At 51.9% G+C, this 27813-nt stretch overlaps 2 protein-coding genes and 1 long non-coding RNA gene across 7 annotated transcripts in view; 1 reads left to right on the plus strand and 2 right to left on the minus strand.

Annotated features, from left to right (window-relative positions):
* Positions 1–122: 122 nt before the first annotated feature.
* Positions 123–930, minus strand: LOC145505718 (uncharacterized). The gene is made up of 2 exons (XR_014053232.1): positions 857–930; positions 123–344 (listed from the first exon to the last, which is right to left on the minus strand). It is a non-coding gene; the product is annotated as an uncharacterized LOC145505718 (long non-coding RNA).
* The window catches only part of LOC145504656 (liprin-alpha-1-like), a 37648-nt gene continuing 10087 nt past the window's right edge, over positions 253–27813 (plus strand). For 2 of the 5 annotated variants that reach the window (XM_081485834.1, XM_081485850.1), the window contains exons 1-11: positions 1720–2457; positions 3661–3762; positions 4234–4374; positions 4976–5110; positions 6767–6850; positions 9592–9723; positions 10960–11022; positions 11961–12040; positions 14246–14381; positions 17059–17282; positions 19056–19287. In XM_081485834.1, coding sequence (XP_081341960.1) covers positions 2341–2457; positions 3661–3762; positions 4234–4374; positions 4976–5110; positions 6767–6850; positions 9592–9723; positions 10960–11022; positions 11961–12040; positions 14246–14381; positions 17059–17282; positions 19056–19287 — 1446 coding nt within the window. In that variant the 5' untranslated portion in view covers positions 1720–2340. Of the gene's footprint in view, positions 330–1240; positions 1364–1719; positions 2458–3660; positions 3763–4233; positions 4375–4975; positions 5111–6766; positions 6851–9591; positions 9724–10959; positions 11023–11960; positions 12041–14245; positions 14382–17058; positions 17283–19055; positions 19288–25513; positions 25736–27813 lie in introns of those variants that run through there. The other 3 variants (XM_081485843.1, XM_081485826.1, XM_081485859.1) reach the window with 3 other exon arrangements.
* LOC145505215 (uncharacterized) lies at positions 2780–13569 on the minus strand. Its single transcript, XM_081486982.1, has 2 exons — positions 10739–13569; positions 2780–7992 (listed from the first exon to the last, which is right to left on the minus strand). The coding sequence occupies exon 2, from the start codon at positions 6444–6446 to the stop codon at positions 5802–5804; it is 645 nt and encodes a 214-aa protein (XP_081343108.1). The 5' UTR covers positions 6447–7992; positions 10739–13569; the 3' UTR covers positions 2780–5801.

A 27813-nucleotide genomic window follows, 5' to 3' on the forward strand; every position in this document is an offset into this window, starting at 1 on the left:
TTTATTGCCTGTTATAATTTTTAACATTCATCCATCCATACATTCACATTTAGGTATTAGTGTTGAACCATTCGAGTTTGATAAGAATACAACCATATATCCAATAACGACTCTTTTGTCCACTCCCTTCAAAGATCCTGCATTGGTTTTGTTTTGCTTATGGCTGCATCTGCCAGAATTTCAGAACAATGTTTACTAGGCTCAGTTGTGTAATCTTGGATCCTCGATGAAGACCAAGGCTGCTCTCCATTGTGTTTTACAGAAACCAGCAGCCCCTGAAGGATCTCAGAGGAGAAGATGGCTGCTGGTTCCAACAGACGCCACTGAAAGTGAGTGTTTTTCTCCTGGGCAGTGGAGATCAGGAGTGGGATCAGGAGTGGAGGGATGAGCGACAGAATTAGTGTCCTAATTTCTGTCTCCATAGCTGTTAGGGCAACTCAGAGAGGGGACGGCTTGTCCCTGGACCATCAGGACTCGAATTCCCTCCCTGCCCCCCCCTCTTTTTCCCACCCTGCACCCCTCTGTCCTCTACCAGTGGCCCCTAACACCTCCCTGTCCTTCCCTCCTCTACCATCCTCTCTCGTCCCTGGTTGCTCAGGGCCAGGTTGACCCACCCTGAGACATCTGAGAGGTTGTGCTGCCTAGCAGGGCACCCACTGGCCCAGGGAGGCTGTGGAGCACCTGTCCATGCATGCTCAGTGGCTTGAATCATGTCCAACTCTTTGCAACCCCATGGCCTGAGGAGCCTGCCAGGCTCCTCAGTCCGTGGGAATCTCCAGGCAAGAATACTGGAGTGGGTTACCATGCCCTCCTCTAGGGATCATTCCAACCCAGGGATCGAACCCACATCTCTTACATCTCCTGCACTAGCAGAGCCCCAACTGCCCCAGGCTGACCTCACGCCGCTCCCACTGCTGTAGCCTGACTGGCTGGTGGTGGAGGAGAAGGCTGAGGAGGAAGGGGTTCGGTGACGTGTATTCTGTGACGTGGTCACGTGCGGGTTTGCTTTTTCAGTTTGAAAACATGACTGCTTTTAGTCTTCCCTCCAGTTTCACGTTAAGGTTGAAAATGAAGATTTTATTCTTAAATTTGAGCACAGTGATTTTACAGTCTTTTTGAAAGCAACAGTTGAGGTTTTCAAAAGACATCTCAGAAAACTCCAGTAGGTAAAGCCGAAAAAACAGAATGTGTTCAGGGTGAACTGCGGGCGGCACCCCAAACTGTCCTGTGTCTCTCCCAGAGTCTGTAATTGCTGAGATGGGTGGATATAGGACCCCAAGCACCCTCGGGACTGAGGTCTTCAAGTGACAGCAGAGGTCCCGGCTGAGCCAGGAGCCGTGTGGCCTGTGTGGCCTGTGCCCCGGTGAGTGGGGAGCCGCGAGGGTGGGAGTGGAGCCGGGAGAGGGGGTGGGGGACTCGGGGTCGGAGGAAGGGGCAGCACCTGGCGGGGTCTGGGAGGCACTGGCTGTTGGGGCTCGAGGCAGGGACACCCCTGAACCTCCACCGTGCAGCCCTCACAGGGCAGAGTTGTCTGACCGCCCAGGGTCGAAGTTAAGAGAGCGAGTTCGCAGCAGGTTGAGTGAACCCCTGTACCCACTGTGGGTTCATTTTAAGTGCCTGGAGCGAGGTTGGTCCAGCCCTTGCTGAGCTCGATTGAGAGAGTCAGTCAGGGAGGACCGAGCTCAGGGTGAGAGTGAGGGGCAGCTAGTGTGGTGAGTCCTCCTCACCTGGGTGGGTTCTGGGGACGCCCTTGAGTTCAGGGGTGCCCTTTCACTAGCCTCCCTGGAGGCTTGTTTAGTGGGTGGAGGGGGAGCAGTCCACTTAGAAGATACGCTTATTCCTAGTGGTGGTGGTTTCTGAAGCAGTTCATCCTGTTGGGTTCGACTGTGAACCAGTACCTTGCAGGGTCATGTTTGACGGTGGGCCTGAGCTGTGGGCACGGCCTTCCTTCTCCCACACCCCACACTCACCTGCCGTCTTTCTGGCAGCCCCTCCCCCTTCTCTGCGCCCTTGATGGTGGGCCTGAGCCCAGCCCCCCTGTTACCATGGAGCCCCTTGTGACTGAGTGGGTTCCGGGTTCCGGGCTCCTGGGAGACGTGCTGGAGGCAGAGCCTTCGTGCCATTTCTTCTTGAGACACCGGTGCTGGTGGACATAGTGTGAGAGCGGTGGTCATAGTGTGAGAGCTGTGTGTGTGAGAGTAGTGTGTGTGAGAGTGGGGTGGTCGTAGTGTGAATAGCGGTGGTCATTGTGTGAGATCGGTGGTGATAGCTCGGGTGCTGAGGCATCTGATTGTGAATCAGCAGTTGCCCCCTAGTGGGGGGCTGCCCCCATCCGCGAGGATGGGTCGCAGAAAGACCCGCCTTTGGGGGCTTTTCCAGTGCTGCAAGCCCAAGGCAAAGGCCAAGAGGAGGAAGAACTTGGCCTCGGCCCAAGTCCTGGAAGCAGAGTGGCCTGAGGTGAGAGCAGCCGGGGTCTGGGCCCATTAGATTGGCCCTCAGCCGGCAAAGCGTTGGCTTTGTGTTTCATTTTGTTAGCACGGTTGTGGGCCTTGCCGGCCAGGGCGTTTGGCCTTAGTGGGCAGGACGGACCCCAGCAGGTGGACCTTGTAAGAGGTTGTGCAGGTGCTGCGTGGAGGATGGGCGGGGTCCCCACAAGAAGGGCAACACTGGCTGGAGGAGTCACTGGGGCACGTGGACTGAGCTATAGAGTCAGTCCTTGAAGCAGAAAGGCGAAGCCCCTTATTATCGCCCCTCTTCCAAAGAAGGGATATACTGGCTGGAGGAGTCTCTGGGGCCTGTGGATCGAGCTAGAGAGTCAGTCCTTGAAGCAGAAATGCTAAGCCCCTTAACGTCTCCCATCTTAACAGAGCACAGGCCAGTGGGTCCAGTATTTTAATGACTGGTACCTACTGCTTTACGTGTATAACGTACACCCTCATAGCTTCACATGTCTACTACATGCCTCTCACAAGAGTTGGGCACTGTTCTGGGTGCTGAATACTCAGTATGTAGTAGGGGATACGTAGCCCAGGATTTTTGTATTTCTGCAAAGAAAAACAGAAGAATGAAAGGCTCCGTGTGGTTTAGTTTGAGGGAGTTCACCACGTGGATGGCCCCATGTGCACGCAAATTGTGGTAAAATACATATAACGTGAATTTAACATTTTAACCAGTTTATTGAATGACTGGGTGACTTCAGTGGAGTCAGGCTAACGGATGGCCTTGGGGTGCCATCAGCCTTTTTCCCAGAGGAACACTCCAAAGCCTGGTGGCCTTGTAGACCTTACCTTTGTTCTTCGCTCTCCCCAGTGGTTCTAGGTCACTTGTCTGGGTGTCATTTAAGAATCTCTTTATCCACTTTGTTGTTAGGATTTCTGTTTAGGAAAGTTTCTCAGACGTCCCTGGGTCTTGAGAAGGCAGGCTTGGATTCCGGGTTCTCCCCTGCCGCGTGCCTGCCAGGTCGAGGTGGAGGCTGCAGGCCGGTCTGAGTTGTGGTGGTCTGTGTGGTCTGTGGGTCAGGGGGACCCCCTCTTCTCTGGAGGGACAAGGAGATCCTTTGTGTGGAGCCTGGAGAGACTTGACAGGGTCAGTCTTCAGCGGCTCGCTCTCTTTTTAATTTGTGTTTGCATGTAGTTACTTACTCATTTCACTGTCTTCTAGGAGTTTATAGAACTTACGAAAGAACTAAAGGTATGCAGGGAGCAGCTTCTTGAACGAGAAGAAGAAATTGCTGAGCTGAAAGCGGAAAGGAGCAACACCAGGGTCAGTAGGGGGATTCTCACGTGTTGCCCTTTGCCCCGTGGGGGTCACCACTGGGCTCTGTGTTGCTGTCTTTAAACTCGGTCTGGTTTTCAAGTCATTTTTCACATCTTCCCACTGAGCAGACCAAGGTGGATCAGTTCGGGGTTCTCATACCTTGCTTCAAATTTATGATGAGAGCTAATGTAATTTTAGTACATTTGAGGGGAGAGTTCTCTTAACTTACATTTTTGTCCATGCTCCACTTTGTGTGGGATCTTAGTTCCCCGACCAGGGATTAAAACCTATGTCCCCTGCTGAAGTGCGGAGTCTTAACTACCGGGCCACTGGGGAAGTCCACTCTAACTTGAGACTGAACTGGCGGGATTCCGACTTGCCTTAGCGTGGTTTCAGCTTTAGCGTGTGGCTGAGAGGAGTTATTGGGCCTGAGTTCAAGAATGAGGTTGACGGCGCTCCTTTGGCCCTGCCCTGCAGCTGCTGCTGGAGCGCCTGGAGCGCCTGGTTTCCCGGTACGTGCCATCCCTCCGCACGTCCCCAGCCGGCATGACCAGCGAGGTGGAGGTGCTCAGGGCACTGAAGTCACTCTTCGAGCACCACAAGGCCCTGGGCGAGAAGGTACCAGCCACCCGGCCGTCCTGGATTTGTACACTTGCTGCCTTGTTAGGTGGATGATGCACGTATTTATGTAACTAGTTGACTTTTGAGCTTCTTGAATTTTTGTAAATACATTTTTTCTGTACGAAGTCAGAGTTTTATATGGTTAAAAAGTGTTGCCTGCGTACCTGCTCAGTCATGTCCAAGTCCTTGCGACCCTGTGGACTGTAGCCCACCACACTCCTGACTCCTGAGGTCCTGACTTCATGCCAGATACCTTTCCTCCTGGAATTCTTGCAATAACAGGGTAGTTTAGTATACTTTTTGTTTGCTGTTGGGGTTTATTATATAGAAAAGAAGCTTGATAAACCGAGTGGCCAGACAGAACGTTAAGACAGATGGGTGCCAGTCGTGGCAAATGTGACATTTGAAGTAGGCACGTTTCTGCTCGAGTCTGAGAAAAGGGCCCTGTCTAGGAGTTTAATTTTGAGGACGCCAACTTTATGTGTGATTTGAGACTTAGGATTTAGTCCAACTGTTTTACTCTTAAGTGTATTGGAGTGTTGTGTGATAATGACTTACCTTTTTTACTCTGCAATGCCCGGTGTACGCCATGGCCCAGAACACAGACATGGAGGTGAGAATCACTACCCTTGAGAAACGCTCCCTCGCCACACAGCGTGAAGCCACCTCTGTGCACGACCTCAGTGATAAACTTGAAAATGAAATCGCAAATAAGGATTCTATGCATCGACAGGTAATGGCTTTTACTGAACTGTGTCTGACTTTTATAGTAGTGAATTCCTGAGGAAGGAAGGTAAAGACCTTTTCATGTGACTCCCATGTTGGAAATCAAGTCCCAGTGTAAAGTTCTTATGCCCCTAAAATACTGCGTTCAAAAGTGTGGATGTACATCATGGTAAAAAAGCGGTACTGGAAGGAAATCCATTTTTTAAAAATTGGGGGTGACTGCAACTTACAGGTTTGAATTATTTGGGATCTGGTGTAACCATTTTGTGGAATTCCACTCCTGACTCGTTAGGTTTACTTGAACGTGAATCTGTTGGCTTGTTAGCGTTTTTCCTGAAAGAGCAGAGGGCAGCAGGGAACTTCACGGCAGCCTGTTGGGATCTGGGGTCACTGTGACAAAAGGCAGGGTTAGAGCTCCAGTCTGATTAGAGTTTGTACTTGCTGTGGTTTGCTGAGGCTTACTGGCTCCTGTTCCTGTGCTGTCCCTCCGTGCCCCTGCCCATGCTGCTCAGTCCACAAACGAGCACAGACGCGGGGGTCGTGCTGCCCGTCCGAGATGGGAGCGCTCCCTGAGTGTCAGACAGTCCCCGCTTGTGTGTCATCCCTACGTTCATTTCCTTCCAGTTTTGTCCTGTGTTCTGTGTGTCCCCAGGACACTTCAGCTCCGAGTCACTGCTGCTCAGAGTTCAGTCAGCAACTCAAATCCTAGCAGGATAGAGACCTAGAAAAATCCCATTCTCGTTGAAGAGATGGCTTAAATAGCTCTGCAGTGAACACCGCTTTAAGTCTTTATTCATACACTTGCTGAAGACGTCACAGCGGGGCACGTGCAGACCAGGGGCCCCACTCCCAGCTCGCCGTCCCCGGGAGCCGGAGGGTGAGAGGCCGCGTCCCGGAGAAGTGGCGCTGCTGGGGGCATCGTCCCCACAGCCAGCCAGCCAGCCAGCCACCCCATCCTTCTGGCAGGAAAGGCATGGCCCTGCGCTGCCGGCAGGCACTGTCTGGGCACGGAGAAGCGGGCTGGGCCTGTTCTGGCGCGGCTGTGGGAACGTTGCCCGGAGCTCAGTGAGCGGCTGAGGGGCCGGCCGGTCGCGGGAAGCCGGCGGTGGGGGGTGCTGGCAAACCCCCCAGAGCAGGGTCACTAACAGGCGCAAGGGGAGCGCCCTTTTGCCTGTGATCTTCCTCTCAAGGCTGGTTTCTTCTCTCCGCTGGCATCTCTGCTGTCTGTCCCCGGTCGGCCTCGTAGTCTGACCTTTTGTCTTCCAGAAGCTCTGCCATAAGGAGGCTAAACTGTTGGAACTTACCTTCCAGCTTAGGAAGGCAGAACGCGTGCCCTCATGCATCCCGTGCTTGCCGCTGCCTGCTGCCCACGCTGGCTCGCCACAGGCAGTCTGAGGAGGGGGCGCAGCGGCCGCGGTTGTGGGGCCCGGGGTGGGGGGCGCACGTCTCCTCTCACGAGCCGGTCACCAGCACCCTGCGTCACCCACGTGTCACACGCGAAGCTGTGCAGGCTGCGTGAGCCGGCGTGCGGGCGTGTCCCCCGCGAACCCGGGGCCAGTGGTCCACCCAGAGCATGGCCCGCTTGCTGCCCCTGTGGTCACAGCCCGCATGTCGTCAGGTCAGGGTTGTTGCGAGCGGAGCTGACGCTGTTCTTGGCCGACAGGCGGAAGAGGGACACGGCAACATCGAGGAGAGGCCGCGCCAGATGGAGGCCCAACTGGAGGAGAAGGACAAGGAGCTGCAGCAGGTGCGTGTGCTGACGGGGAGGCCGTGTCTGGGCCGGACATGCGGCTTGGGCGGGGGCCGGCGCTGCCGTTCTCCGCTGCTCCCGTCTCTGCCGCGGAGTGTGTGCGTGTGTGGCCCGTCTGCTGATCCGGGCACCCACCTCCTCGGGAGCAAGGCCAGAGGTGGTCGCCCATAGGCGGTGGGCAGGGGCCAGGGCGTCCCCACGTTCAAGGAGGCTGCTTGTTGCTCTGACCAGCCAGTCGGGCGAGCTGCTCGAGATACAGGTGGACCTCCCGACTGCCCCGCAAACAAAGCTGAGGGTGCCCGCCCGGGGCTCATGAAACTGAAGGCATGGCGGCCAGGTGTGGAGCTGCTTGCCTCAGACGTGGCACTGAAGTCCCATATGCCAAACTGCTGGTCCAGACAGGGTGTGTGTGTAGGATGGCTGCTCCTAGGCAGGAGGAGAACCGTAACTGTGCTGGGACAGGAGGCGCGTCAGGAAAGGGCGATGGTGGAGGCTCGCATCAGCGAGTCCTGAGGGAGGTTTCCAAGAAGGGTTGTCCACACGGCGATACAGACCATCCAGGAAATGGAGTGGGGATCCCAGGTCCAGCCTCAGGGGTCAGTACGGTCCCCACCATACCAATGTTCTTGGGCCTGGACTGTAGAGCCTCACACGCGGGCTCCCAGGGGGCAGTGGTTCTGACTCCCATCAGGAGACCCGCAGTGAGGCGCTCTCCCGGCCTCGGCAGAGAGCTCAGTGTCTCCCGATCAGGGGTGTACTTCCTTACTTTCAGAACTGCTGCTCAGAGGCTGTTGAGATTGGGATGCTGTTTATGACTAAGCCAATTCAAAGTCAACTTTTGTTTTGCTTTAAAAATATTTGAATGCCGATGCCTTATTGTGGAAGTTGTGACAGGTTTTATTTCCTTGGGCTCAAAAATCACTGCAGCCATGAGATTCAAAAAAAATGCTTGCTCCCTGGAAAACGATGACAAACCTAGACAGCATATTAAAAAGCAGAGACGTCACTTTGCCGACAAGGGTCCATGGAGTCAAAGCTATCGTTTTTCCAGTAGTCACGTATGGATGTGAGAGTTGGACCACGAAGAAGGCTGAACACTGAAGAATTGATGCTTTCGAATTGTGTTGCTGGAGAAGACTCTGTTTTAACAGACAATATTTAACAGAAAAGAACTTGTTTTTTAAGTTTTTACGATGGAAAATTTCAAACATGCACAAACGTGGATGCAGTAGGATAATAAATGCCCATGACCCGTCAATCAGCCTCAGCAATTTCTAACACAGGGCCAGTCTCAAATATATCATTCTTGTGTCTTCTCTGCATTTTTTTTTATACAGTAGGTCCTAAAACAGCTTTCTAAACCATGAAATTGATGCTCATTTTATAAAACACAGATTTGCCAACTTTGTTACTACATTTAAAAATTGCTTGAGGTAATTATTTCCAGTGTTTTCATATGAATTTTCATATCGGAAAAGACCCTGATGCTGGGAAAGATTGAAGGCAGGAAGAGAGTGGATGACAGAGGATGAGATGGTTGGGTGGCATCACCCACTCAGTGGACATGACTTTGAGCAAGTTCTGGGAGTTGGTGATGGACAGGGAAGCCTGGCATGCTGCAGTCCGTGGGATCGCACAGACATGACTGAGCAAGTGAACTGAATTGAATATGAATTATCATTGGAAGCAAAGCTATGACCAACATAGACAGCATATTAAAAAGCAGAGACATTACGTTGCCATCAAAGGAACACCTAGTTAAAGGTAGGGTTTTTGCCGTAGTCATGTATGGATGTGAGAGTTGGACCGTAGAGAAGACTGAGCATCAAAGAATCGATGCTTTTGAACTGAGGTGTTGGAGAAGACTCTTGAGAGTCCCCTGGACTTCACTGAGATCAAACCAGTCAATCCTAAAGGAAATCAGTCCTGAATATTCATCGGAAGGACTGATGCTGAAGCTGAAGCTTCAATACTTTGGCTACCCGATGCAAAGAACTGACTCATTGGAAAAGACACTGATGCTGGGAAAGATCGAAGGCAGGAGGAGTAGGTGCGACAGAGGACGAGATGGTTGGATGGCATCACTCACTCGATGGATGTGAGTTTGGATGTGAGTTTGAGCAACTTCTGGGAGATAGTGAAGGACAGGGAAGCCTAGCGTGCTGCAGTCCATGGGCTCACAAAGAGTCAGACACAACCGAGCCACTGAAGAGCAGCAGTCATTACAAAGAATGCAAGTGATGTTGCATATAAAGAAAAATTAGTGAAAGTCTATCTCCACTGACTTTTTTCCCAAAATGAATTTTCTCACCTTTTACTTTACCAACTGAATTCATTTTACCCCCTTAATCCAGACTCAAGCTTCTGTTTATGTACTGAGAAATTCCTTCACCTACGTGTGTGTAAGCCGATCGCCTTTAAAGTCTCCTTGTTTCTGAGTGTAAATGTGCTTGCCTTCGGAGCCCCTTCGACAGGAAATGGCTAGTGACACTAAGGTCCCCCAGGTGCTGTGCCGAAGAGAAGCGTTGGGAGTGACCTTTGACAAGTGAAGTCCCAGCCTCCCTCTGCACCTGCCCGTCTGCTCTGGTGATGCTCAAGAGCCCACCAGGGGTGGCCGTGGGAGGGGTCCGCCTCGGGAACCGGGGCATAGGCCGCTCACGTCGCGGCTCCCCAGTGCTTTTAAAAGAACGACCGTACTTGCTCTTGAAGTTTATGAGGTTTTGTGTTTCCTGTTTTAGGTGAGGCAGAGAGAAAACATGCTTGAAGAACACAGTGAACGCTTATCAGATACTGAGGATAAGGTTCTGTCCGGATCAGATGAGAGGCTTCAGCTTCATCTGAAGGAGAGAATGGCAGCTCCGGAGGATAAGGTGAGCCAGCCCCGCGGCCCCTTTACAAAGAGGCGCATCTGGCCTGGCCCGGCCCAGTCTGTGTGTGTGTGTGGGGATCTCCAGGACAGGAGTCGGAAAACTGTTCCCATAGAGGGCCCCAGAGTGAGTGTCTTTCATGGTTACGAATAATTGAGTAGCAGCATTTCATGCTAGTCAATAAGCGTGACAGCTTCCACAGGCAGTGTGTACAGGAACAGACCTAGATGTGTGCCCACAACCCTTACAGAAAGCATCAGGGAGCTGGATCCACCGACGGCCCCGGTGTTGGCCAGCCACCGTGTGAGAACTTTCTTCTATATCCACCCTCACCCCTTCGTTTCTTTCTTAGAAGTTTATTTCGGTGGCTTTGCTGGCAGTCCAGTGGCTGAGAGTCTGCCTTGCAAGGTCAGGGACGCAGGGTTCGATCCCTGGTTGGGGAGCTAAGGTCCCACGTGCCAGGCGGCAGTCACGTCAAAGGAGTCCTGCGTGATGCAGCTAAGGCCCGACGCAGCCAAATCAAGAAGTTTAGTTCGGGATCTTTTATATAATGTGATAGAAAAGAATGAAGCAAGTAAACGCAAGCTTTCTCATATGCCAGCTCCAGCCTTCTCTCTTTTCATTTGCTTTGGAAAGTGTCTGAGAAGCTCCATCAGAGCAGCTCAGTGGGCAACAGTCGGGTTCAGTCTTGGTGAAAACCTGTCCCAGCTGCACCAGTGTCCTAAAGACAAGGCCCAGAACCTTCCCCGAGGTCGGCGCTTGGGCGACGCTTGTCTGAGAGGGACCCATGGTCACTACAAGTGCTACGGCACGTTTTTCCCCCACAAAACCCAAGGTGACACACACCTCACCAGAGACCGCACAGGGCTCCCCTCACGTCACCCTGACCTGTGGGCTGGGCCTGAGGTGGGGAGAGTTTTGTCTCAGGTTTGAATTTGGCATGTGTAACCTGTGCCTGTTTCCTGAGTGACCACTGAACTGCAAGAGCTGAAAGCAAGTATAAAGCAGTTTCACTTACCCCAGGGACCTGGTGTCCTTGTATCTCGAAGATCAGTCGGGGAAGCAGGAGATCGTCTGTGTACAAGTGAGCGTTAAAAGTTGTCATCCGGCCTCGTGCCAGCACTTCACTCTGCCGCTCCTCCCGAGGTGCTTTACGCTTTCAGACGGAAGAGGAGCCCTCCTCAATCCACGCGATGTCTGTGAGTATTGACTCTAAAGCACTGTGTGCGTCTTTTTCAGAATTCTTTCCAACGGAGAGTTGAAAACATGAAAAAGGAATTAGAAGAAATGCAAAACTACCAGGTACTTAAATCTCTAAATCCTTTAGAAATTTGTTAAGAGCTGAATTGAGCTGGGTTCATTGTTACAGTTACTACAGATGCTTAGTGGAAGTCGAGTTACCTTTTCCTTGTGGTCAGTCTACTGCTGTAACATGTATAGCATTTCTGGTTTTGAACATTGAATGTGTTTGCATTATAGGTGGATTTAGAGTGTGTGGCCGTTGTGTGTGGTTCAGAATTCTGAGTAGTCCTTTCTGGGTTCACCCGAAAGCTGAGACAAAGCGTGAGCCTTTCCCGTGGACAGTGCTGTCCGTCAGAAAGATAATACGAGCCACATACACAGTCTAAACTTTCCTAAAAACGAACGAGCTACTTCCGTACTTTTTTCACCGCGAGTTTTGAAATCTGTGTGATTTCCACATCGAGCTTTGCACCAGCCTGTGTCTCGTCCTCAGTGGCTGCACGAGGTGATTGACTGCCGTGGCCGACAGCACAGAGCTGCCAGGTTGAGCCGAGTGACTCGGAAACTTGGCCCGTTTGACTTGTTTTACCCCATGAGGAAGTGAAGTGGGGTGTAGAGGAATGAATGTGAGCTCCATGGAAACACTTTAAAGCAGTGAGAGGAGCGAGGGCAATAGAGTGAGTCCTGTCCCCCCGACCCGAGCCCCCGCCCCAAGTCCAGCTTCTCTCTACAGCCTTCATCGTTGTTCATGGCTTGCCATGGTACCTCCAGAAGCTTTTCTACACCTGAGATGTAACTTCTGATTCATTATGGTTTATAAGGGTTACTGTTGTTCTGAGTGTTTATATTTGCTCTGGGACACTTAAGAGTACATTTCCTCAGAATTAAAATGTTCGGAGTTGATAACGACTAACGTAACCTGTTATGCACATTTTGGTGCAAGTCATTTTACATCCGGAAAGCAAGCGGTGCAGGCTGTGTCATTTGCTCTCTCGTAGGACCAGCTGATTAAAAGCGTGGAAACCCTGAGAGCCGAAATGGACCAGATGATCCTGGGAGGGGCTCCCTTCCACCACGGGTAGGGCCCTCCCCTGGGCAGCTCCCCTCAGCACTGTCGAATGTGACAAGGGCCTGTCTGGTGTGTGGACGGTATGACTGGGTGTCGCTCATGGTCGCACCTCAAGGAGCCTGTAGCTTCGTGGCCAGCGAGAGGGAAGAGACAAGCATCGTTGCTCAGGGTCGAACTTGGTAGCGGGGAGAGTGGTGGTCACAGTATTGACAAAACTCAAAACCACAGGCGGAGGTTTGGAAGTAGGGGGCGGCCCAGTTGATACATGGGTGTATTCATTTGAGGGACCTGACAGACTGTGACACTGATGTTTCTTTAAAGTCGCAGAAGGTTAATGACCTGTAGTCTTTTCTACGTGAATGGAGACTGAGACGTGACTTGCTGTTGGCTGCGGTGGGAGGAATCACCTGGCTTGTGAATGAGGCGAGCAGATTACTGAGCATCCTGATTTTTTCTTCCTCATTGTTGTAGCGGCAGTAATTCTTATTAAGTATTTAAATGTTTCTTGGGCTTCTGCATGGAAAATGGTCACAAGTAAGAGAGAAACTTTAGCAAAGGTTATTAAAGTGCCTAACTGGTGACATTCATTCATATGTAGGAAATCGACTGCTGCTTGAATCCCGATTTAGGAGACAGTTTGGAGCCCACACGCATATTTCTGTGTTTGTGTGCTTAGGGGATCCTCGCGGTCCAGGGCCCCTGCCCAGCCTTCTTCTAGAGTAAGGGGATATCATTTGAGACAAAGGCAGAGCCAGAAAGGCTGGTGCAAGGGAGGGGTGTGTCCAGGAGGCAGCTCTCAAGGGCTCATGCAGGGACTTGGCAGCACAGGGGGGCCTTGGAACAGGGCTTGCGGGCAGTGTGGACTGGGTAGGGGGCACTATGCTGGCTCAGGAGGGAGGGAGTGGGGACAGAAAAGCTGGCTCACAGTCAGGGCAGGCTCGGCATATTTGGCAGGACCTCCCAGTGGAAATGGTCACCTTGTCTCTGAGACCTTCTCCCAGAGGAAAGAGCCTCGGGTGAAGAGGGAGAGAGAGATGGAGGCTGCACTCCACGAGGGGACTGGGAGGTGATGGTTGGGGGGGCGACACACCCAGAGACCTTTGTGGCCTTCAGAGGACCCTCGAGTGTCCGCAGTCCACAGCGGGACTGTGTCGTACCTCCCACCCAGTTCCCAAGTGTGGTCTGGCCCCGGGCCCTTGGGTAGAAGTCGAGCAGAGAAAGGAGTGTTTCCCTCAGGAGGTGGGGGAGCCGGGAGGGAAGACAGGTGTGGCTCGGGGAGAGTCCAGATTTCCATCTCAGCGCAGCACAGTTTTCCTCGCAAAACTGTTGAGCAGAGCAGCGTGTGAACCCGAGCAGGCTGACCGGTGGTTGGCCTGGCCGCTCTGCAGACGTATGGGGTGTCCCGTCCTCGGAGGAGGGCTCTGTCTCCCGGGCTTAGGGACTCCTGCAGGTGAAGGCGCCACCCTCTTCCCAGAGACAAGACTGAGCAGACCCCGGGCGGTCCTGCAGTGCAGGCGGCTCACAGTCAAAGCGGGGCCGCACCACCTCTCAGCAGGCCCCTCCTGAGTGAGCTCCTGGCACCAGCAGGCCCAAGTCTTAGTGCTTAGGGCCTGAGCATCTGTGCTGGGCCTTGTTCAGCCCAGAGTCTGGTGACATGCTCATCTCTGCTTTTGATGGGAGACACCAGTGCGGCTGAGCTCGCAGCTGTGGGTCTCAGGGCTTTCTGCTGCTGGTTGTCTGAGGCACCTTTAGAAGCGCTGAGAGCGGTGCAGAAAATGTTCCAGGTAGACGGGTGATTGTGATCCACGGACATGACGCGGGAAAGGGAGGTCAGAGCAGGCGCGGGCCGGAGGGGAGGTGCGGGTGCCAAGGAGAAAGCAGAGAAGGTGCAGGCCCCGCCCTGGGACCTGAGGGTGGGCTCCGAGGGGACCACGGACACCCCAGCCCCAGACAGCTGATCCCGTCCTAGTCAGCTCCACACCCTCGCGTCAGCACTGCCTTCCCCCCATATGGGAGTTTTCCAGATGGTGGGCTGAGCCCTGAGTGGTTGGGGGGCAGCAGGCGGCCTGTTCCTGTTGGAGCCAGGAGGGCAGTGCCCTCCCGGGGGCCCTTTTCTCTGAAATTGCCGATTTTCCAAATGGACAGGCTCTGGCTTGACTGACAGAGTGAGCTCTCCTTCCTTCTAACAGCGCTCTTGTCTCCCGTGTGTTTCAGCCAACCCCACTTGGACAGCGCCCTGGACTTCAGGTTCCCTGTGGCGGATGGGCCGGCAGACTCCTCCGGCAGCGGTGCGGTGCTGCGGTGCCCCCAGAAAGGCCGGCTGGCCGCGCTGTGTGACGAGCCGTCCAAGGCAAGGACCCCCCCGCCCCCTGCCCGTCCCTGGTGGGCACCTTGTGAGGCACCTGCACCCTCACACTGCGGTCCTGAGATGGGTTTGGAACAAAGCGTTGATAGATCGCTTTATGTCTTCCCATTTTCCTTTTTCTGGCTAAGAGTTTACTTTGAAGACATGCTTTTTTTTTCTTAAAAGAACCAATTCCGATAACTTGTGGCCTAACTGCGAGGCCCAACATGGTACTAATTAATTAGCACAGTTTTGAAATCGTCCTACGAGTAACTGGATACATATATCCATCAACTTATAGTGAGAAGAATTCTCATTGGAAGTTTAAGTGCCTTTATCTTTTTGCCTCATTCATGGCATGAATTTTTTCATACATGTCTGTGTTTGAGCTTCCATATTCAGTGAGCAGCTAGTTGGGGCCAGACATCGTCAGAAGGACTCCAGCAGTGAATTAAAACCCGTGTGCATTCTTGATCCACTGCGACGTAAGGAATCACTGCAAAGCTTAGTGACGTCCCAGTGAGCAGGTCACAGAGCACCGTTTCTGTGCATTGCTGCAGGTGGGCCTGGTTCAGGGCCTCCTGAGGGCACAGACATGGGAAGACCCCCCAGGGCTGGCTGGCAGGCTTTCAGACTCACCTGGCTGGTGGGGACAGGCCCAGGTCCCTGCCGTGTGGACCTCTTCACGGCCTGGCTTTCCTCAGAACACCCTCTGAGAGCGAGAGCGCGGGATGTAGCCCGGGGCCTTTCGCGCCCCGGTCTCGGAAGCCGCACACCTTCAGTTCTGTTTGCGAGAGTGAGCTGCGAAGTCCTGCCTCGCTCAGGGGCTGAGCAGGAGTTGCCCCCTCTGCCTCTTGAAGGGAGGAGGATGGAAGAATTTGTGGACCCATTTTTAAACCCACGCAGCCTGTCGGACAGTAATGAGCAGGGGAAGGAGACCAGAGTGCCCGAGTTGTCTGAGGAGGGGGGACGATCGTGTGTGAACAGGGTGGCCAGCGAGGTGACACCAGGAGGGTGACCTGGAACAGAGACCCGGAGGCCGGAAGAGAAGTAGCCACTCGGAGATAGATCAAGGGTCGTGTCAACAAGCGGAGATAAGGGAGAGAGAGGGCCGCATCAGGGAGGACCCCGGGCTCAGGCCTGAGCAGCTCGAGGCCAGAGCCTGTTTCCTGAGCTGAGGAGGGCTGTCAGGGCAGGGAGCTAAGAGACGGGCCTCAGCCCTGTTGAGGTGGATGAGCCCATGGGGTGTCCAGGGGACCTGTGAGGTCAGCAGCTGAGTGTTCCGGCCTGGATCCAGGAGAGGCCTCACTCAGCTCAAGGTGGACTTGGGTCGTGGGCATACAGATGGTGTTTAAAGGCACAGACAAGGTAAAGTCACCAGGCAGGTGCCCGTGGAGAGATAGGGGGTGCAAGGGTAGAGCTGTGGGGTGCCTCGCATTCCAAGGTTGAGAAGGGGCGCAAGGGACTGACTAGTAACCCCAGGGAGGGCGGGGCCTGGTGCCCAGGGAGAGACATGCTTGGGGTGGGGGGAGGGCAAGGAGAGGAGGGGGCTTGGTAACATGGGTTCCTCAGAGCTCCCTGGGAGCTGCCCTGCGAGCGGGGCACACCGCCTGCTTGCAGAGAGCTGGAGACTGGGCGGGGAGGGGGACAGTAGAGGCCTCTCCCAGGGAGCTCTCAGAGACCCTCAGTGGGCGCTGCAGGGAGCCCTGGAGGAGGAATCTGCTGGTTCCCTTTGTGCGATTTTAAGGTGAGAGAAGGGAGAGGACGTGCTGGCTGAGCTGATGGGGGTGAAGCCATATGCAGCTGGTTCGCTGGAGAGGAGCAGGAATGATGGCAGGTGGTCCTGGAGCCAGTGCAGGGGGTGGCCCAGCCCTGGGGAGGGGTCGTGACGAAGACAGGGGCGAGGGCGCTGGCCACGGGGGACAGGGAGCCAGCAAGCCAGCACCTCGAGGCTGCCCCTCGGCTGCTTTGAGGTCACGTCTGGGAAAGAAGGCAGGACCTGGGTGAGAGTGGGCCGGGGGGAGATGTGCCAGAGAGAAGGGTGTGAGGTGTGAGAGCTGGAGGGCGGCTCGGAGCCCAGCAGGCCCTCTCCCGCACGTCTCTGGTGACAGAGCCGCCTTGCGGTGTGAGGGGCCATCCCCCAGAACAGCCCGCGGGCCTGCGCCCCGGGAGGAGCCCCGCGGGGGGCTGGCCCTCCCAGCCCTGCTGGCCCTGCTTGCGCCTGTCTGTGCGTGTTCAGACCAGCCTGGAAAACGGAGGGCTGGGGACCTGCGAGGATGGCGCTCCTCGGTGAGTAACACAAGTGGTGACCGCTGAGGTGGACCCAGAGGCTGCGGAGCTGAAGGATTTCTTTTTCTTATTTTCCTTCAGCCTGGCTGATGGAGGCACAGATGTATTGTTGTAATTTTCGGACTTTGTCTCTGACTCCATCGGCCCACCCTTGTGAATAACCTCATAGGATTGCCTCCCATCCACGCTAAGACCTGAATGTCACCAGGCCATCTAGGAAGTGGATTCTCCTCCTGCCTGTTTCTTCAGTACTGCTCGCTTAAGAGATGGCAGTGTCTCATAAGCATGGCCCGTTTATCCACAGTTGGGGCTTCCATGTAAACTTGTGTTCAGTTCCTGATAGACTTGAGCTGCCCTGAATGTCGCTGACGAGACGTGGTCCTCTCGTGCCCAGGTGCAGACCCTGAAGGAAAAGGACTGGGAGCGCGCGCAGCAAGCCAGCGTGCCGGCCAACGTGGCCCAGGCGTTCGAGAGTGACGCAGACTTGTCTGACGGCGGGGGCGACAGGGCTACCCTCTTCAGCTCGGCCGCTCTGCTGTCGCCCAGCGGGCAGGGCGATGCCGAGACTCTGACTGTGATGCTTCAGGAGCAGCTGGACACCATCAACGAAGAGATCCGGTGGGTGAGCCCGAGCCGAGCTCCCCAGAAACTCGGCTTCTCTGAGGAGCTGTCTTCTCCTTAGAGAAGGCTGAGTGTTCCATAGTAAGGAAACTGACTTCAAGTCTGCTTCAAGAATTTTCAGTTCTGAGATTGCCCTTGATTATAGAGCTCAGTCAGCCAGGGCTGTGGGGGGCGTTGTGGGGTGTCCCCCCACCAGCTCTGAGCCCCAAGGTGGGTGAGGTGCCGTGACAGTGTCCCCTGCGGCCCGTGCACCCTCCAGCACTGAAGGTTCGCCCTCGTGTGTCCCTCGGAGCCTCCCACATTCTGGTGAAAAGCCACCTGAAACAGAAAAGCTGGGGTTTTGGGGTGGCAAATTCCCCCTCAGATCTGCATTTTCCTTTTGAACTTAATACAGTGTGAAGATTGGCTTGTTGTACGACAGTGGTCCAAGGACATGTGTTTGAGTTCTTCTCAACTCATCAGTGTCTGTGAGATGTTTTCTGTAGACACCATCTGGGCTGTTATAACAGTTTACAAACGGGATAGAATCCAAAGGCCTGCCTCATGGCGAGCAGGGGCCTTGGGTCTGGGTGCGGCCAGGTGGCTGGGGGCCCCGAGGCCAGCCTGGTGCCGCACCCGCACAGCTCTGCCTCCTGTCCCTTGTCCACGTTCAGAGTGGCCACAGGCCGGTGACCCTGCACAGGACCTGGCAGAGCTGCTGCTCAGACTGTTCTTGTCACGTCAGCCCAGGCCGAGGTGCCCGTTCCTGTCAGCCGAGTGCGGGGGGCCCGGGGGAAAGGCAGGGGTGAAGGGCACAACCAGCAAACGCAGGTGGTGCCGCCTGCACGTTTGACGCTGAGACAGACTGCTTTGTGGGCCGTGTTTGAGCACAGACAGCTCAGAAGGATTGTCTTTCCCCCTCCCCCAGGAAATACGGAACGGTTACATATTAATATGTTTATTTTTACAGCATGTTGTCAGGTAAAAGTGATTTTTCCTTAGGTAACATGTTGACTTGAGGTAAATGGTAAATTCTTTCCATCAACTTGTTATCAACAGTGAAAAACTTTCAGGGTGTATAAGGAGAAGTGAAACTGGAGAGGTGACGACCTGCGAGAATCTTGTATTTTATTTTGAAAATCATGTTATATGCATAATCGAATATTTAAACTGCTATATAACATCATCCGCGAGACATTAGGGGAGAAGAGCAGTAACTGTGAATTCTAGGTTAATGCAGCACATTGACATGAGTCCAGAAACTCACACAAAGCTGGTGGAGAACTTCATCAAGTGATGCATTTGTACATAGACAACCTAAAAAATAAAAAAAATCAATTCAGCACTTCATCTGGTCTAGAGACTTGTGTTTAGAAACTCCAGCTTGTTCGTGGCTCACTGTTTTGATTGTACAGAGTTCCTGATTCCCAGCGGAATAGACTTGAGGCACTGCCGTGCATCTCTGCCCTGAGAGCAGGGAAGGTAAAGGTTGTCAACTTCAGGTTATCTCCTCACAGGGAGAGAGGCGCCACCCAGGCCCCGTCAGAATGTTAGAGTAAACCAGTCAAATCAAACGAGAATGATCAGGGGCCACTTTGTAAGACTCAAGGATAAGTTATTCTAAGTTTGAGAATATTGAAAAGAGGGAAAGTTGAACCTTTTTGCTGAGATGTTAATTGAGCAACTGTTCCTGGAATATGCTAATCGTGACACAGAATGCAAGCCCACATTTGTTGTCCAGACACGTTCCTCTGCTGACAAAGGCAGGTGACGGGTTTTATTCTATTTTAGGTTGATCGAAGAAGAGAAGGAGAACACGGAGCAGCGGGCCGAGGATACTGAGAGCAGGGTGGGCAAGGGGAGCTTAGGCAACCTTCGTTGTTGTAAATCCTCGAGCTCCCTCAACCTGTGTCCCGCCTCCTCGCTCGCCAGCTCCTGCCCGCCCAGCAGTGGGCGCGCCAAGCCCCCAAGGAGGCGGCACAGCTCGGCGCGGAAAGTAGACCAGCGGGACATCAAGACTCTGGTATGTGTCTGCCTCCTCCCTGCCACGTCCCTCCCCCAGCACACTGGCTTTCTTTTTTGTTTGTTTGTTTTTTGTTTTTTCTGTTTTTACCCAGAAGAAACTCAGGTACATTTGCTACGCTTAGAGGTCTAAGATTTTTAAAAACTGCCTAGTCTTGAATCATTCCATACTCGCACAGCAACAAATTAGTCTTGATATTTGGACCACCGGCTTAGCACGTCATCATGAACTCAGCCAGGGCCTGCCTCTGTAACGTTGGGCCCGGCCTGTGCTGGACACAGCAGGTGCAGGGAAGTTGCTGTTGTCACCGAGTAGACAGCCTTGTGAAAGTAACCATAGGCAGCTCTCCTGGCGTGTGAGACCCACGCAGCACATTTTTCATTGGGGATACCTGGCTGCAGGCTGCAGGCCATGCGGTGGGAACAAAACCAAGAATCTAAACTGGTCTGCTTGCTGCTGGAGCTGGCTGCACGCTCAGGCCAGCTCTGGGTGTGAAACCAGGTTAAAAGCCTGGTGCCCCAGGGCCCCAGGGAAGAAGTTGGGCTTCCTCACTCTTCTGAGTCTAAAAATGGGATGACGACCTAGGGCTTTTGGTGACAGAGTGTGCAGCTCTGAAGCGCATGTTCCTGCTTTCTTCCATGTTTAGCTTAGGTTTCCGGAGCGCATTGCTGTTTACCCTGTGAAATCATGTCTACAACACTCTGCTTTGTAACTGCACTTGTATTATCACTTTTTTTGTTACCACCCATTTCATGTTAGCTGCATTGTTAGTCAGCATATAATTAAATTAACTGTGAATCATTTTAGCAGCATGTGAAGTGATAACTGGTCTATTTTGTGGTCTTTTGACACATTGGTTTTATAATTTGCATCACTGGCCAATTAGTTGATAGTGTGTATTCTTTGACGATTTCTCTGTGGTTTCATGCTTGATTTCTTTCCGAGTATTTGTAAAAGAACAGTTCTGTATATTTTTTCTTGTTGCTGGAGTTCTCTGACGGTGTGTCTGCTTTCATCGTTGGTTTTGATTTCCTGTCTCATCCTGTTGTCTGCTTCGTTGTCATCAATCCAGACCCCAGCTTCCCACAACCGCACCCCCCCGAGGCTGTAGTTTACCCATCCATCTCCCCTCCCCCGTCCTCCCACTTGCTCTGGTCATAGCAGTCTGGGGTCCACAGCGTGTGTCCCCTTAGTCGGGTTTCTGCTTTGTCTTCATGTCTCATTAAATGGTGTTTTTCCCCCATAGCACTAAGTTTGAATTATTGTTATCACTGTGCAGTTACAAGCATAATGTAGATGGATGATACACTACAGAACCTGTGTAATTCATAACTGAGATTATGCTTACCTGAAGAAATGATCCTCTTATGTGTAGAATTAATGGACTTTTGACACAACATCCTTTCTGTGTTGGTGCTTGTATTTGAGACTGTAAATCTCATCAGCTTTTGCATGCTTAATGTCTCTACTAGACTCTTTTACAAAGTATCTTCTATGGTTCATAAAATGTGAAGACTCCACCTGCTGTTATGCTAGCTTTCATTCTTACATATTTTCATAGGGTACCTGCTTTAATGAATTTATTTTCAGACGTTTGAAATCAAATTCTAGGTAACGATTTTACATTAATGTCCAACAGGTGGTTAGATTTGTTCAGTGTTAAAATAGGTATTACGGCAACTTCCTCGTCAGTTAAATTACTATTTTAAAGTATAACATGTTTTTTTTTATTAAGAGAAACTAACTTATAGAGAGGTTTGGCTGAGAACAGACAACTGTTAAGGCCCTTTGTTGTACACAGTGCTGTGCTTTAACAAATCATGATGTTGTAATAGAATTGTATCTTCCTGAGGAATAATGTATAGTGTTTCTCTAGTAAATCTTGAATAGCTTATTTAACTAATGTGGTCCAACAAATTGTTCTGTTTCCAGTTACATGTTCTCTAAATCTACATCTCACTTACATGTTTGCCGTCATTTTTGCTTTACTGTCTTTGCCTGTATTGATTCTTGAATTTTTAGCTTCAAAGTCGCAATAAATCTGGTTTCTCTTCATTTCTTTGCATGCATCTATCAGTCTAGTGAGTTAAGGAAGCATCGTCGAAAGGTAAACTATTTAGTAATTTAGCATGCCTTTGTTTCTCTGTGAAGTATTAGAGTCCTTATCGTGTTAGTGAATGAACACTATGTGGTTACGTACTGGTGGATGATTGACATTTTAATAGAAGTAATGAAACTCACCCACCACTTAAAATATGCTGATGATGCAATCAATCCATCCTAAAGGAGATCAATCCTGGGTGTTCATTGGAAGGACTGATTTTGAAGCTGAAACTCCAGTACTTTGGCCACCTCACGCGAAGAGTTGACTCATTGGAAAAGACCCTAATGCTGGGTAGGATTGGGGGCAGGAGGAGAAGGGGACAATAGAGGATGAGATGGCTGGATGGCATCACTGACTCGATGGACATGGGTTTGGGTGGACTCCGGGAGTTAGTGATGGACAGGGAGGCCTGGCGTGCTACAATTCATGGGGTCGCAAAGAGTCAGACACGACTGAGCGACTGAACGGAACTGAACTGAACTGAACTGAACTGAACTGATGGTTCTGTTGGAAATAGGTCATTGGTTGGGACAGTTGTAACAGTTTGCCTTTCTCCCACTTGTTTGCCTTCTAATCATCTCATGCTTATTTATAATAGACATAGTATTATTTATTATTTTTAAAATTTTCTTTACTTATTTTTTTGGCCATACTGCACAGCTAATGGGATGTTAGTTCCCCAACCAGGGATCAGACCGGTGTGAAAGTGAAAGTGCCAAGTCCTCACCTCTGGACCACCATGGAATTTCCACGTAGTGTTTTCTTAAAAGAAATGACTGAATCAGAGCCATAGATATTAGATTTGGGGGAAGCCAATTTAATGACGGTGGGTAGCAGTGTGCAGGAGACTCTGTGTGCCAGGCACCGTGTCCAGTGGTTTCTGAGCCCGTCATCTAATCCCGCAGACACCCAGGTGAGGTCCAGGCTGCTGTTATCCCCATTCAGCAGATATGGACACTGAGGCTTAGAGAGGCCGGGCACCGTGCCCAGGCTCGCATACCCAGCGGTGCGGTGCAGACTGGTCTGATCAGAGCCTGGACACTTAACCGTGGTGCCGTCCATCCCGCTTTCCTCCAGAGGCCCTCCTGTCCATCACAGCAACCCTGATGGAGGGAGCCTCAGGAGGGAGCTCGCTGCCTCTCCCCTCGGGTCACTTGGATGAGCCCCTGTTGTTGGAGTCCAGTGGCCCGAGGGCTGGCCTTCCTTGTCCCTCTCCTGCTCCCAGCCCGCTGATGGAGCACTCCTGGGGCCTTCCCACAGGACTTGGGCAGCCGCGCTCCAGTTCAGGCAGCTCAGTGCCCAGGAACCCTTCTGCCGGGCACAGCAGAGTAGCTCCGTCACCCTGAGGTTGGTGACCTGGGTGTGCCGCTTGCCCGCTTTGTGGCCTGCTTTGCCCTCCTGTTAAATGAGGACACGGTACTGCCCATCCGACTCACGTGGGCACCCGTGGGGCGGGCTCCCATCCTGGCGGAGGGTGCCAGGCTGGGGACCCAGAGGCCTTTCTTAGGACAAGGCCCGGGGGAAGGGCCTGGCCGTGGTCCCTGACTTTGAGGCAGGTGTTTGTCTGCATTCAGTCCTAGTCAGCCCAGGTGTGTCACTTCCCTGCTCTGTTCTTTGTTGTTTTCTGATTTTTATAAATGCTTCTTTTAACTTGAATTTGAGATTGATCCCTCTTCAGTTCCATGTGGATAATTTCTAGCTTTTGTAGCCTTCTGTTGTCTGAGGGTGGTTGTTAGAGATCAGGGGAGAGTGCACAGTTTATCCAGCTGCTGTTAAACGAGTTCAGCTGTATTTTGCAGTAAGTCACTTTGTTGTCACCAAGCTCCTGTGGAGCTGCAGTGGATCAGTATTCTTTACAGAATCCCATTACAAAGCCACAGGTTAGTTGGTTAAAACGACGCACTCATTGTTTATAAAAATACTTTCCATGCATGCTTCCTAAAACCTCCCCTGGCTGAACCACACGCCCACATGTATAAGTGAGACCTGTCTGGACCCTGAAGGGGTTTATCTGTTCCCCACACTGTTGCCACCACTGTTTCCTGTCCTCAGACCCAGGACCAGCGGAAAAGCTGGGCGTCCAGGAGAGATCTTTTTTTTTTTTTTAATTAGCTTATTTTTTAATTGAAGGATAATTGCTTTACAGAATTTTGTTCTTGTCTGTCAAATCGCAGGAAAAATCAGGCATAGGTACACATATATCCCCTCCCTTTTGAACCTCCCTCCCATCTCCCTCCCCTCGAGATTGATAGAAGAGTATCTCTTAGTGAAGACTTCAGTTGAGTTCAGTCGCTCAGTCGTGTCCGAATCTTTGCAACCCCATGAATCGCAGCACGCCAGGCCTCCCTGTCCGTCACCAGCTCCCGGAGTCCACCCAAACCCATGTCCATCGAGTCAGTGATGCCATCCAGCCATCTCATCCTCTGTCGTCCCCTTCTCCTCCTGCCCTCAATCCTTCCCAGCATTAGGGTCTTTTCCAATGAGTCAGCTCTTCGCATGAGGTGGCCAAAGTGTTGGAGTTTCAGCTTCAACATCAGTCCTTCCAATGAACACCCAGGATTGATCCCCTTTAGGATGGACTGTTCGGATCTCCTTGCACTCCAAGGGACTCTCAAGAGTCTTCTCCCACACCACAGTTCAAAGGCATCAGTTCTGTGGCGCTCAGCTTTCTTCACCGTCCGACTCTCACATCCATACATGACCACTGGAAAAACCATAGCCTTGACTAGACGGACTTTTGTTGGCAAAGTAGTGTCTCTGCCTTTAAATATGCCATCTAAGTTGGCCATAACCTTCCTTCCAAGGCGTAAGCGTCTTTCGGTTTCGTGGCTGCAGTCACCATCAGCAGTGATTTTGGAGCCCCCAAACATAAAGTCTGACACTGTTTCCACAGTTTCCCCATCTATTTCCCATGAAGTGATGGGACCTGATGCCATGATCTTAGTTTTCTGAACGTTGAGCTTTAAGCCAACTTTTTCACTCTCCTCTTTCACTTTCATCAAGAGGCTCTTTAGTTCTTTTCCACTTTCTGCCGTAAGGGTGGTGTCATCTGCATATCTGAGGTTATTGGTGTTTCTCCCGGCAGTCTCGATTCCAGCTTGTGTTTCTTCCAGCCCAGCGTCTCTCATGATGTACCCTGCGTCTAAGTTAAATAAGCAGGGTGACAAGGACACACAGCCTTGACGTCCTCCTTTTCCTATTTGGAACCAGTCTGTTGTTCCATGTCCAGTTCTAACTGTTGCTTCCTGACCTGCATACAGGTTTCCCAAGGGAGAGGTCAGATGGTCTGGTATTCCCATCTCTTTCAGAATTTTCCACAGTTGATTGTGATCCACACAGTCAAAGGCTTTGTTTGGCCTAGTCCATAAAGCAGAAATTGATGTTTTTCGGGAACTCTCTTGCTTTTTCGATGATCCAGCAGATATTGGCAATTTGATCTCTGGTTCCTCTGCCTTTTCTAAAATCAGCTTGAACATCTGGAAGTTCACGGTTCACCTATCGCTGAAGCCTGGCTTAGAGAATTTTAAGCATTACTTTACTAGCACGTGAGATGAGTGCCATTGTGCGGTAGTTTGAGCATTCTTTGGCATTGCCTTTCTTTGGGATTGGGATGAAAACTGACCATTTCCAGTCCTGTGGCCACCGCTGAGTTTTCCATATTTGCTGGCATATTGAATATAGCACTTTCACAGCATCATCTTTCAGGATTTGAGATAGCTCAACGGGAATTCCATCAGCTCCACTAGCTTTGTTCGTAGTGATGCTTCCTAAAGTCCGGTGGACTTCACGTTTAGCAGATGATTCTGAAAGAGCAGAATAACTGGGGAAAGCTACTAACGGACGGGGTGCTTGATGTAAATCCCGAGCAAGTAAACATGCCAAGCACCAATGGAAAGGCAAGTCCTCGGTCTCGCTCTCTGTCTGGTTCTCGCCTTACCATCCAGTCTGTGCGGGGCTGTTGGGACCTGTCAGCAATGCACCATGTAGATCTGAGTGGCCGTGAGGGTCGTGTGAGCTCCCAGAGTGCAGAAGAAAGTTTTGACCTCACCGATTGCCCGGAAATGCTGTGTTCCCTCCCTCCCAAAACAAGGCTGTCTGTCTAAGGCTTCCTTTCCCCCTTAGAGATCCTCCGACGGCTCCCCAAGCCACGAGGAAGACCTGGCTAAGGTGATCGAGCTCCAGGAGGTCATCGAGAGGCAGTCAGGGGAGCAGAGCCAGTCGAAGGAGTGCCTGGCAAACCTCTCGGCCTACGTGAGAGAGCCGGAGGAGGACCCGGACACGGCCAGGAAGGAGCTCCTCGCGTCCGAGGAAGCGAACAGACAACCACAGCGGGATGTCCGCGAAGTGAGTGACAGCGGACGTGTCTGTTGTCCTGAGGTGGAATGTGGGTCCCTTGTTCTCCGGCTGATCTGAGCTTTGGGATGGCTGCGTGAGTAGGAGCACAGAGCGCTGGCGAGACCGCGACTGGCGGCCTCCCCGCCTCTGCGTCGAGATCTCTGGGGTAGAAGAGGCCTGGTCCAGGCGGTCCATTGGCAGTGGAGCAACACGAGGGCATCCCTAGCGCTGTGCTCACCCTGGGTGTGGACTCCTCATTTCTACAAGTTCTAGGGTGCCCAGTGTGTTCCTCTTTGAAAAATTCATTCATCCATTCATTCATTTATTGGAGTCTAGTTGCTTTCCTTTTTCTTGGAGAAGGCAATGGTACCCCACTCCAGTACTCTTGCCTGGAAAATCCCATGGATGGAGGAGCCTGGTAGGCTACAGTCCATGGGGTCGCTAAGAGTCGGACACAACTGAGCGACTTCACTTTCACTTTTCCCTTTGATACACTGGAGAAGGAAATGGCAACCCACTCCAGTATTCTTGCCTGGAGAATCCCAGGGACAGGGGAGCCTGGTGGGCTACCGTCTGTGGGGTCGCACAGAGTCGGACACGACTGAAGCGACTTAGCAGTTAGCAGTTGCTTTACACTGCTGTGTCAATGTCTGCTGTACAGCAAAGTGAATCCGTCATATATATATATATATTTATATTTATATTTATATTTATATTTATATTTATATTTATATATATATATATATATATATATATATATACGTGTGTGTGTGTGTGTGTGTGTGTGTGTCTACATATATCCCTCTTTTTAGATTTCCTACCCATTTACTTCACCACAGAGCCCTGAGTAGACTGCCCTGTGCTGTAGAGTAGGTCCTTACTCGTTGTTGACTTTACGCATAGTCTCAGTAGTGTACATACGTCAACCCCAGTCTCCCAGTTCATCCCCCCCACCTGCCTGTCGAATGTATACCTGATGATGCTGAAATTTCCTTCGGGTTCGCTCAGGCGAGTCTGGTGACGTCTGTGGAGCCCGTTCTCTCGGAGAGATGGGAGCCCGCTGTGTGGGCCCTGCTGAGGCAGCTTGCCTGGCCGTCTTCTCTAGTTTTCTGAGGTTCTGCTCCTTGAGGGGATGTGTGACATTGATACCGGCGGTCAGACAGGTCGAGTGGCGTTTGCTCACCCTCAGAGCCTCAGGCCCGTGCTGTGTAACCATGTAGAGTCATGATGTTTCTGGTGGTCGTGTCTGCGGCTGTCATGATTGATGAGAAACTGCCTAACGGTCATTGTGAAAAGAGAAGAGTGCTGCGGGTTCGGGCCTCCTCCTGTGAGCCTCACCTCTCCTTTGTAGGCAGACAAGACAGCGCCCACCCTGCCCCACCCCTCCCCCGTGAGACCGTCTCAGACAGAACCCCTCCGACATGTGCTACAGCAGGTGTCCTTGTTTAGTAGCTTGGTGTGAGTAATTCTCTGTGAGAGCTCAAGGTGAGAACTCAAAACAGAATATTTGCACGCTTGTATAACCTTTTCCCACTACTCTTTGGCAACAGGAGGAGATTAGGTGGCAGAGTTCAATATGTAGAGAATTCTGGGAAAAGCGGCCTTGAGACCTTTCACTTTTAATGTCAGGCCTTTGCCCACATTGGTTACTTAGTAGTCGACTACGGAGGGACCTGCAGTGGATTTTGACCTGGCGGACGGGAGTTGCACCAGCAGCAAGTTCTGGTCCTGGTTTGACCCTTTCATACATGTGGTGTAAGTCTGCTTTAGAAGAATTAGGCTTGAGAAGGCTGCTTCCAGTTGTGTTAAGCTTTGACTTCTGTTTCCACTCATTACTGTTACTTGAATTCTGAGGAAATTGCATGAGAGTTTTCCGACTTTTACCCGAGGAAACGAGCCTCAGAGGTCCCTGTTGGATCTGTTGAAGGTCCCTCCCTCTTGTGGATCCAGTCCGCCTGTGTGGTGTAGCAGACAGAGGTCGTGACTTCATGCCAGATACCATTCCTCCTGGAATTCATGCAATAACAGGGTAGTTTAGTATACTCTTTGCTGTTTGGGTTTATTATGTTGAAGAGAAGCTTGGGAAA

Source organism: Giraffa tippelskirchi, chromosome 1 (assembly GCF_054371585.1).
Source record: "Giraffa tippelskirchi isolate mGirTip1 chromosome 1, T2T-mGirTip1v1.2.pri, whole genome shotgun sequence".
In the NCBI taxonomy this organism is placed as follows: Eukaryota; Metazoa; Chordata; class Mammalia; order Artiodactyla; family Giraffidae; genus Giraffa; species Giraffa tippelskirchi.

Excerpts from the sequence above, each read along its gene's own strand:
- LOC145505215 (XM_081486982.1), bottom strand. The coding sequence starts at position 6,446 with ATGCATGAGGGCACGCGTTCTGCCTTCCTAAGCTGGAAGGTAAGTTCC.